The sequence below is a fragment of the Ziziphus jujuba genome, chromosome 8 (genome assembly GCF_031755915.1).
Source record: "Ziziphus jujuba cultivar Dongzao chromosome 8, ASM3175591v1".
Lineage (NCBI taxonomy): Eukaryota > Viridiplantae > Streptophyta > Magnoliopsida > Rosales > Rhamnaceae > Ziziphus > Ziziphus jujuba.
This window is the reverse complement of record NC_083386.1, coordinates 25,092,976-25,104,351: the sequence shown is the minus strand read 5'-3', so window position 1 is coordinate 25,104,351 and position 11,376 is coordinate 25,092,976. Positions and strand designations below refer to the sequence as shown.

The 11,376-nt window shown below is 29.2% G+C and overlaps 1 protein-coding gene across 5 annotated transcripts; it reads left to right on the top strand.

Moving 5' to 3' along the window:
• Positions 1-1,671: 1,671 nt before the first annotated feature.
• On the top strand, positions 1,672-10,423 carry LOC125421449 (MADS-box protein AGL42). 5 transcript variants are annotated; one of them, XM_048470510.2, is made up of 8 exons: positions 1,672-1,780; positions 2,662-2,846; positions 8,086-8,167; positions 8,837-8,898; positions 9,012-9,111; positions 9,285-9,326; positions 9,424-9,465; positions 10,103-10,423. In XM_048470510.2, the coding sequence occupies exons 2-8, from the start codon at positions 2,665-2,667 to the stop codon at positions 10,232-10,234; spliced, it is 642 nt and encodes a 213-aa protein (XP_048326467.2). In that variant the 5' UTR covers positions 1,672-1,780; positions 2,662-2,664; the 3' UTR covers positions 10,235-10,423. The 5 variants fall into 5 exon arrangements, with proteins under 5 accessions (XP_048326467.2, XP_048326468.2, XP_048326469.2 ...); XM_048470511.2 differs by lacking the exon at positions 1,672-1,780 and adding an exon at positions 1,896-2,535 and having other exon boundaries at positions 10,054-10,423; XM_048470512.2 differs by lacking the exon at positions 1,672-1,780 and adding an exon at positions 1,898-2,535 and having other exon boundaries at positions 10,115-10,423.
• Positions 10,424-11,376: the final 953 nt, after the last annotated feature.

Here is an 11,376-nt window from a genome sequence, read left to right as displayed (position 1 = left end):
AATGTGGAATGTAAGTTACTAAAAAGGGGTAAGATTCCATGAAAATAAAAAAGAAAAAAGAAAAAATAAATTGGCACATTTGAAGATGACAAAATCCTAGGGACTTGATAAGAACATCTTGATATGTAAATTATAGTCTACCTGGCATGTAAATTGGATGCTTGTGTTGTATAAATGTTTAAAAAAAGAAAAAAAAGAAGCAATACTATAGTAATCAAATTTTTTTAGCAAAATTTTAATAACTAATTATATGTAGATTTTTAATGATGTTAATTGATATTATTCTATATTTATGAAAAGGTAAACCATTTAAAAATGCCAAATCATTAATATAAAAAATTTTGATCACTCTAAATTTATCCCAAAAATATTTTTATATATATATATACACATCAATATTAATAAAACCATTGAAAACTAAAATAATATATTTTAGCAACCATTTGGAGGATTTAAGTTTTTTTAAAGGCCTTCTATTTTATAAGCTTAACTATTTGACAATGCAAAATAATTTTTATTAAGAATATAATTTAATATATATACATATATATATTAGGTTACTGATTTTATTGAAAGATAAAATAATTTACACATCATTAATAAATTAATTGGGATTTAAATAGAACTATTAAAGATCAATGTTTTAGTCAAGTATATATCAATTGAAAATAAATATCACAAAGACCACAAATTCTTCCAACATCTATGTCACATATATAGTATCTACAAGGTCATAAAGGCAGCAGAGACGCATTTAACAATCCACAAAGATATTAAAAATGCTATCAATACCTTATGGTTAATGACTACATAAATTGGTATATAATGTGAAAGAAGTTGATATCCATATGTCATATGTCATAGATATTTATTTAATAGAAAAATAATTTGATTGGTTGTATATAATATTAATTTAAAAAAATATATATAAGTATTGTATTTATATTTGACAATAATTGCTTCTAATTTTTTAGCAAGTTATACCATTGAATAGATCTTTGATTTCATTGATAATGTCTATTATTTTTTCTTTTTTTTCCTATTAATTTCTGACAGAACTAATAAAGGTGCTGTTTGTAGTTTGTTCAAAATAAGAATAGTCTTTTTATTAAAAAAAAAAAGAAAAAAAAAGAAAAAAAAAGAAAAAAAAAAGGTTCAATTATAAGGCCTTTAAAAGAAAACAACAGGAACAATGAATGAACCACCGAAATGGCAAATTCAACATCCAATCAAAATTATCGGCCCAACCAGACTCACATGCACAGAGCCACACACATCATCGTCCCACCACCACCTAACCTTTCTCAATCTTAAATATTTTACTTCCTACCTAAAAATAATAAATAAAACAATAAAAATCCAACCCCAAAATATTAATATTATTTTTCAGAATGTAATAAATAACGAAAAAAATAGTACAAGCAGACTCGCCGCACAAGGCGAGCCACGTGACACGGTCCTGGTGACGATCTACTGCTGACAACAGCCGATGTGGTGGCATTGTCGGATTGGTTGTTCGCGCACGTCAATTGTACGATGATGTTGACTCGTCGCATCAAATTTTTTTTTGTGGTCCTTTAAGCTTTTGACGACCTAAAAGAAAATAAATAAATTATTATATAATATTATATATATATATATATATTTTTTTTTTTTAACGATTTTTGGAACCTTTTTCTCTATTTGTCTTCCTTCATTCTTACACTCTACTTTTCTTAATTTTACCAAAACAAGATAAGAGCCATGAAGCAAATGAGGTTATGAATCTATTAACAAATTTGTACGTACAAGTTGATATTTATAATTTTCCGTTTCATTATTTTATATTTTATTATTATTATTATTATTATTTATTATTATTATTATTTTTTTGGTGTGGGATAAGACAATAAAAGAGAAACGCAAAAGAGAATAATGGAAGTAGAGCTATAGATGAATAAGGAAATAAAAGGTGTCTGTGGTATGAGAATACAGAGATCAGCACAGCACCCACCATGAACAAAACCTTCCTCCTTTTGTGTTCTTTGCTCTTCTGTGAATCTTCCTAGGGTTTTTTAAAATTGTTCTCTTTTTCTTCCCCATTTTCTTGATCCTTTTCTTGTAACTTTGTGTTCTTCTTGTGCAAAAAATTCTGGGTTTGGTGACTCCTTTATTATGTATCTTGGGCATCTCTATTGTTGCACAAATTGTCTGGAGTTTCTGCTTTCTTGATTTTTAAAATAAAAAATTCCATATCTTTTTGGATTTTTGCTGTCTAAAATCTTGTTGGCTTTTTTTCTTTAATTTTTTTATTTTCAGTTTTAGATTTTGCAAACAGTTTTTTCAAGCTGTTCATGTACTTTTGCCTTTGTCAGTCATCCCTGATATATATATAATATTATTCTTTTAGCTGTCACTCATGTTGTCAAAATTTTTGATGTTTTAGTCAGCGTTTTATTAGTTCTCTTCAACTTCTAGATTTTTTTTTAAAAATTTTTTTATTTAACTTCCAAGTCTTATAGAGCTAAATCATAACAATCTTCTTCCAAATTTCCGGTGAGAATTTTTTTTTTCCCATTAATATTTCATGGTTCTTTCTAAATTTTAGGTTTGAAAGTAAAATAAATACTGTCCTCTTTTTTTTTTTTTTTTTTTTTTTTTTTTTTTTAAACAATGATACAGGAAATGGTGAGAGGAAAAATTCAGATGAGAAGAATTGAAAATGCAACAAACAGGCAAGTGACTTTCTCAAAGCGAAGAAACGGCTTGTTAAAGAAAGCGTACGAGCTCTCGGTTCTTTGTGATGCAGAAGTTGCTGTGATCATTTTTTCTCAGAGAGGCAAACTCTATGAGTTCTCAAGCAACGAGTATGTTTCTCTAATTTGTACCCTATACTGTACGATTCACTACTTTAACCCCCGTTTCTTTATATGCAAATCAAGAATTTTGATGTAAGAATTTATTTATTTGTTTTCCAAAACAAAAAAACAGCAGTAGGTTTGGATTTTCTGTGCATGTTCTTGCTGTGTGAGCTAATGTGTGTTTTTTAGCAACAAAGTTAAGATGATCTTTCTATCTCTTTGTGGTCTGAATTATATGTAATTTGACATACTGTTTGAATAATGATTTCTTAGGTACTATCAAGGATCTAGATCTTGCAAATGATCTTTTCCCCATTTACTAATTATTTTTGCATCTTATTATTATTATTACTCTTTATTTTTATTTTTATTTTTTATCTTTTTTTTCATTCACAATCAGAATCAGAAGTTGAAATAGTCGCAGTAAACCAAATCCACACTGTGATATCTTACCCTTTTTCCTTCTCTTCAACAACCTTAAGTTGTTGTCATTATTTATAAATTTTTATTAGAGTTCATGGCACTCTCGCTTTCAAAAGATTTTAAAAGCATTTATATTACCAATGGAATTCCCCAATGCCTCCCAAAAAAAAAAAAAAAAAAATCCTGCAACTTGCTCATTCTAATCCTGTAATTAATCTGCTCTTTGCATATTGGACATCACTTTGTTTTCCATCAAATATGGTAAATAATTATGTTTTTGCTTGATTTGCACTAATTATATGTCGCTGTGCTTCGTGAGATTTTATGGGAGAACTCCGATGCATTTTATACTTGACGATGTGCAGTACACATCGTGTCTATCACTCTATGCATGCAATTTAATATGCTAAAAGTTTTATTTTCAATCCAAATTTCCACATCAAATCACAGACAAATAATATCGCTGTCAATTAAGCATGTCACCATTTCATATATAGTTGAATTGTAACATCCTTGTTGGAGAACTAATGATTGTTCGTTCTTGGTTCTCTATTTTTCCAGCTCTACTTGTTGTAATGCTCAAAACCACATTTTTGGAAGGCCTTTACATATGTATTGCAGTCTTAGATATACTAAGCATGATTTGTTTAAGCTGTGTTTGGATCTCTGGATTTAACGAAGATATTTGAATTTGATCTTTTAGTAGAAGTTGCTAGGTAAAAATTTAAAGTACTAGTGTCTTTTAGTAAGATTTAAAAATTATTATTATTATTATTATTTTCATATGTTAATGAAATCCAAAATGTAAGTTTGGCAGGTTAGAAAATGTTGAATGTAAAATCACTATTCCAATAAAATAGATCAGAAAGGTTCCATTTCTAATTAATCCATAGGGGAAAAAATGTAAAAAAAAGTCTTTTTTTTTTTTTTTTAATGTCACCTTAAATTTAGAATGAAAAAAAAAAAATTTTTGATATTTTGATATATAGTTAATTCCAAATCAACTCTCTCAAATCCATAAACCTAAATAGTACTTTATTTTAAGGAAACTTTATTTCTAAGAAACCAATTTGGTACTGAAATGCCAAGCTGAGTGTCAAAAATGGGATTAAGAATTTTGTATTCCTCTTGTTCCACTTATAGCAGGTCTTTCATCATGGATATACGTTATAAAGCTGAATCAACATGCAAATCTTGAATGTTTCTTGTTAATTAGACTTTTCATAACAATCATATCCCCATTTTTCTTTTTCTTTTTCTTTTTTGTCTTGTTTTGTTTTTGTTTTTGTGTATTTTTTCCACAATAGTGACTTGACATGATTTACATTCTTTAAAAATCGAACATCATTCATTTATATATGTTGTGTTTGTATCTCTTTGAATATAAAGAATGCTTTAGAATTTGATCTTTTAGTATAAACTATTAGCGAGTACATCGAAGGAATTGGCTGTCTTAGTGTTTGTGAAATCCACATGTGAGTTTTGCAAGTTGAAAAAGTGTTGCATGTAGCATTAGAATCCATTTAAATAAAGAAACATTCATTTTCCGACCACTTCATAACAAAACATAGTGAGTTTATTCTACTATTTGCACCACCTTAAATTTTAAATGGAAAATATTGAACTAGCTATACAATTGAGCTTTAATGAAGGGTTCAAATCTGCAAATCAAAATACCAAATTGGTGAGCTTAGTGGCGTTTGACTCAAATAACAGCTTATGAGTAGCGGTCTATTGGTATTACATTAATGGCTAAGTTGTACCTGTACTAGGAATAGTTCAATCCTATAAGAATGGTAATAAGATATATATAGAAGGGTGAAGATCTACGGGAATCTGTTTCACAAGATTTTATTCAATTGGTTCTGTCTCTTAATGAATGCTTAAGATTCCTAATAACAGTAAATATCATGTAAAAAAGTACGAATAAAGGCATTGTGGTGGCATTTTGGTGTGGTTGAAAGGATTAGATCATGTTTTTCATTGTTTCTCGGTAAAAGTAGTAGTACTTTTGGTAATCTTTCAATTTTTCCTTTTTGCCTATGCCCTTAGAAAGTTGATGATTACAAAATAAAATGTTCTCTCTTTTTATTTTCATTTTTTTTAATTGCTTATTTCACCAAGAGATGTTAGAAATTAAGTTATAAATGTTGTAAATTGCAGTAATGACCAATCAACTACATATAAGACAACATGATATACTGATTCTTGAGGATCATAAAAATGGTTTGCGAGCTTACTAAGTAAGGAATAAGTGGAAGAGTGTTAGTTTTCTTATTTCATTTATTTATTTATTAATTGCTGTATTTTAGTATTTCACAATTGCCTATATATGCAAGTGATTATATCTTGGAAAACCTTTTCTCTCTCTAGATATCTCTCTTCCTGTTTATTCTTGTCCTTTTAATCTCTATCAACCGATTAATTTATTTATTTATTTATTTTTGGGGCTTTTGGGGGGAAGTTTTCACTTTTCTGTTTTTATTGATGGTAAAATCATCCTAGTACACAACATTATTTTTGGCTCTTGTAAGAGAATAAGATTCATTGTCTTTTTTATGTGAAAATATAATTTGTAATAGATTAGGTTGGCTTTTGTCAAACCATGCATGTGCACATCCAAGGAGACGTATGCTTAAAAAAATCTAGCCTTTGTCTATGAGGCTATTGTCTAAAACCATCCTTTTGTATCTGTAAATGCCCATATATATGTATATATATATATGTATGTATGTATGTATGTATGTATGGGTGCAATCTATGCAAGGCAATTGAGCAATAGCAATTGGCTCATTAGGTTCAATTTTCTCCCATTTGTTCTCTTCAGTCCGAGAACCTTGCAACCCCCTTTCTAATTTCTTAGATTCTCTATCTCCTGCAACTTATAACTTCCATTTCCTTAAAGTGCTAGTTGGCACCAAAAAACATTTTATGTAGTAAAGTTCCATGTGTGCATGATTAAATTTGGAAAAGCAAACAGCCTTATCTCTAGGTATTTCCCAATATTTTGGACCAAACCTTGGGGGCCTGGAAGGCTTGGAATATTAGTTTGTAGTTCATGCTAGATAATGAACCTTGGAAATTTTTTATGTATGTAGCATATACATATTCTTCTATTCATATAACACCGGCTGAATTGTTAATAAAACCTTGTTGTTTTATATAACACATATATCTTGGTTTTTGACTTACTAATTTGAATTATTGTATACATGAAGTTTAATCCACCGGAAGGATGTTTAGTTTGGTTTCTGATCAGGCTAAGGGCGTTTATATACGTACACCTCAATATCTTGCACTTTTGTCATACTATGTATGGTTGTTTAGAGATATATATATATATATATATATATTATATTCTTTATCTGCTTCATCCTGGTTAGTAATACAATTTTACATATATTAATATGATAATAATGAGTAAAAATGATGAATTTTTATTTATGGAAAACGTACGTCTATATTTTATTTTTTACCTATAATACCAAGTAGAAGAGAGAATTAAGTATTTTCTTTTTTCTTGTTAAACCAAAATACTTATGTAGAATTTTTTTTCTCCATTCCACATTTCATCCTTTTCTCTTCATTTTTACTACTTTTTTTCCCTTCTACCTATCGTAGGGTTAATCAATCGTTCACCAAAATAATTTTGGCAGTTTCTGTAATTTAGAGCCTTTAATTATCATTCTCATCAAGCAATTAAAGGTCAAAGTCTGTAATGTGTCATTAGTATGACATTTAATTGTGTTCAAGACTGATCTTTACTCAAACTCAACGAGACATTTCCATAGCAAATCTTGAGAATTGCCCCATATAAATTGGTTTCTGGAGAGCACTTTCAGCTGCCAAAGCATTCAAAAAAAGAAAATATATGCATTTGTACATATTGCACTATGTAAAATGAATTTTAAGAAAACATGTCAGTGAGAATTCCCACTCTTCTCAATAGTTTAAACTATTGGGATGTGTATTCTTATTATATTTATATTTTCTTAACACAGTATGAGTCAAATAGGTCGGTTCAAATGTTTAATAATCTGATTGATTTATATTTATATTTTAGGCTTCTTTTTTTTTTTTTTGTTTTTCATCCTTTCTAAGAAAGTTATAATAGTTTTAATTATATATAAATTATAAACTCTCAAGTTCACAACAGCATTCAGCACTGATATACAAACATCATAAAAAGTGTCAATCGAAGTTTTACAAATTAAATTCAATAAAGTAAGATTAACAAAAAAAATTTTAAAAAAATATGTTGTGATTATTAAAAAAATAAAAATAAAATAACCTATAATCAACAATGCATGCGATCACTAAGTTTATGAGTGTGTTCTGCTAGAAATTGCTCTTAATTAAATTTAATTTATGATTATAAGATCTCAATTTAAACTTCTTCAATTAGTCTGAAGTAAAAAGTATGATGAACTTAAACCACAACTATAGTTAGCTTAAAATTTAAGTGATTTCATCATTTACATCGAGTGCTTAAATAGTTGTATAGTATTGGAAAGAAGAAGAAGAAGAAGAAAAAGAAGAAGAACACCAGCATATATCCAGCCAAAGAGATAGACAAACGAAAAACCTTAATAGGAAAAATAAAATTGGAAATACTCACTATTACTATGTATATAATAAATCATTTTGGTTTTTGTTTGATGATTGCTTTTAGGCTATGAAGCCTCTAGATTAATTTCTGGTCACTGCCAATCTTTAGTATAATTTGTATTGTCTGGCAGCTTTTGCTCATGTATAGTATAGTTTACTACCATATATTTACGTACACAAAATTGAATTTTCACCTGTGTTTTGGATGTTTCAGTATGCAAAAAACGATACAACGATATCATAAACATGCAAGAGAAGTGCAAATCAACAACTATGAAGTCGAACAGTATATGCAGGTTAGAAAGTCAATCATGGAATATCAAATCTGAGATTGTTACGGAAAAAAAATAAAAACATTGTCCCTAGGCTCTAGGTTATTACAATCTTAATTTCATATGAGAAGGAAGTTAATATTTTGAAATTTGTTTGTGCATTTATGATATATAAAGCTTTTTGGTTAAAATCTTGGTAAATATGCAAAGGCCTTGCAGCTTCATTTAGCAAGTGTTGTGTAAACTATTTATTGATTGTTGAATTATCACTTTTCTCAAAAGCTTAACCTATTGGAAGATGAATCATCATTACAATTTATATTATCTTCAAAACTCCCACTTACATGTAGGCCAGTCCATTTTTTATGCTCACTTGGTTCCTAACATGTATTTTTAGTAGAAACTATCAAGTTTTGGATACAGGACCTTATAGATCTTTAATTTTGGTATCAAATTAAATTATCTATATTAGTTTATATCATCTTAACACTGACATATAATTAAGGTATTTGGAGATGATTCGCTGTTATAGTTTATATCATCTTAACATTGACATATAATTAAGGTATTTGGAGATGATTCGCTATTACAGTTTATATCATCTTAAACATTGACATACATTTTGTTCAGTTAGGATATTATGTCAACCTCTGCTCAGTTAATTTTTCCTGATAAAAATGAATTTGCATGCAGCAATTGAAGCTGGAAAGTGCAAACATGGCAAAGAAGATCGAGCTTCTTGAGGATTCTCAGCGGTGGCTATGGCTTATTCTCATTTATATTATTTCTCTACTTTGTATTTGACATTCTCTTGTAACTACAAATGAGTGATCTTTGAACAACTTCACTTTAAATTTGCACGTTTTAGGAAGCTTTTGGGGCATGGCGTAAGTTCTTGTTCTATTGAGGAACTACAAGAGATTGATGGTCAGCTAGAGCGAAGTTTACGTAGCATCAGAGCAAGAAAGGTACATATCAAAGCTATTAGGTGCAATTTTAATTCTTCAGGTCTTTGCTGATTAGTTTTCAGTCATTTCCATTAACCTTATGGTTAAATAGTGAGAACTAAAAGTATTTTATTTTCATATTTATTTATTGGTTGGATATAGCTACATTATTTGAAAATGACCTATTTTTCCAGGCTCAATTATACAAGGAGCAGATAGGGCAACTAAAAGAAAAGGTAATTTTTTTATTTTTTATTTTTGGTTCCCACCTTTAGTTGTGCAGCTGAAGATGTTGAGACAAATATTAATGCCTTTACTTCACCTTGAATTCAGGAAAGGCTCCTTTTAGAAGAGAATGCCAAGTTATGTGAAAAGGTGAACTTATCTAATTTTTCTTCTTTCATATTCTTAGTTTCCCTACTGCTACTCTTTGAATGAGCTTGAGGCATTGATCTTTGATTTAGAGTCAAGTATTAAATTTAGTTCAAAGTGATTAATTGCCAGTTAAACACCAAGTAGAACTTGGTGAAAACAAACATGGCATGGTTTTAGGAGTGCCCTAAGATGGTTAGGACATGAAATTTGTGGGCTTAATTGGTTTTTGTTTTTGTAATTTGTTAGGTTAATTAGTTTTATTTATTAATTAATTAATTATTATTATTATTCAGTTTGGAAAGTAGAAAAAACTTGGAAGATGAGAATGAAATATAAACATGAAATTCGTTTTTGTCTAGAAACCCTGATTCCTAGTAGAATATTCCAAGTTTTCTAATTACGGAATACAAGATTTGAAGTTAAAATATTGAATAATGCTAGATTATCAAATAATCTGCGAGGAGGCATAGTAAGTGATACGTATCGTTGTATTATTGACCTGTATTTAGTTATACCTACTCACTTATTCATATTTAGATACAAGAAGTTAGGCTTAGTTATATAATTAGTAGAATTAATACTATGTAGGAGGGCTTAACCCAAGGAAGTAATACATTTGTTTCAACACTGATACTAGTGTGGTGCAAAGCCGTGGCAGCCATCATCGGTTCAAGAAAAAGTAGCTGCAACCGATTGCTCTCAAGGTAGCCTCCAGAATTCAGAGGTAGAGACGGAGCTCTTCATCGGCCTACCAGAAATCCGCTGCTGATGGATTGTTGATCATCTCTGGAAATGCCAAAAAAAGTATATAATTTTACAGCTCAATCTATTTCAATTTCTAGTTATTGATTGTATGGAAGTGTAAAACATAGCTTTTGTAATAAATCCGAAATAGTGATGCACAATTTCAATTTGTATGTCATATATAAATAATCAAGTATATGTGTTGAAGGTGTAATTGTTTGTATGTTGTAGTATTTAAAGCGTCATATCCAAAAGAAAGCAAGTTGGGCCACACAGAATCTGGGCCTACAACTCGTATAAGTTTTTGGTAATTTGTCAAACGCATTCATGCATTTCTCTTGGTCAATATATCTGCAGTCTTCAATACCAATAATTTAAAAATTTTGATTGAATGTTTGAATCCATGACTCGATCTTGGAATGCAATGAAATTTCTTTTTCTTTTTTTCTTTTTTTTTTCTTTTGTTTTTGTAAGACGTGGATTTTAACTGGGTGTTTTATTTTATTTTATTTTTTGAATTGAGGAATAGTTTGGATTTGGAGGAATGATTCAAACAGTAGCTATTGAGCAACCTTTTTCAGGTGGATGATAGTTATTTTGCATAAATGATAGAGATGGGTCATGATGAGGATCAGAAATTCAAGCAGGAAATGAAATGAAAATGAAAAATGGGGGATAGAGATAGGGATGGTGATGGGCCTGCCTCTTTCAATAATGATTTTTCGCATGATTAAGGCTATACATACACTAGGGGGACCCCTCTCTCTCTCCCTCTCTTTCTGTCTATTATTCTTTCTTGTTTCCCTGCCTTTAATAATACCAACTTTTTTTCTTTCTTCCACATTTTTTTCTTTTTCTTTCTTTTTTTATTTTTATTTTTAATGAATATACCACCTTTTTTCATGCATGACCTTTCTTTTTTTTTTTTTAACCAATTTTCATGCATGACTTATGTACGTACATTTTCATTAAAAAAAAAAGACATATGCGTACATATACCATTTCAATCGGTCGAAAATACAATAAATACTTATAAAAGGCTGTCGCTTGTCATACTTTTTTTCTTTTTTTTTTTTTTTTTTTTTTTTAAGATAACAATTAATTCGTTGTCGCTTGTCAAACTCATAACAGGGTTTTCATTTCAGTTTTAAATTTTTTTTTCCTTTG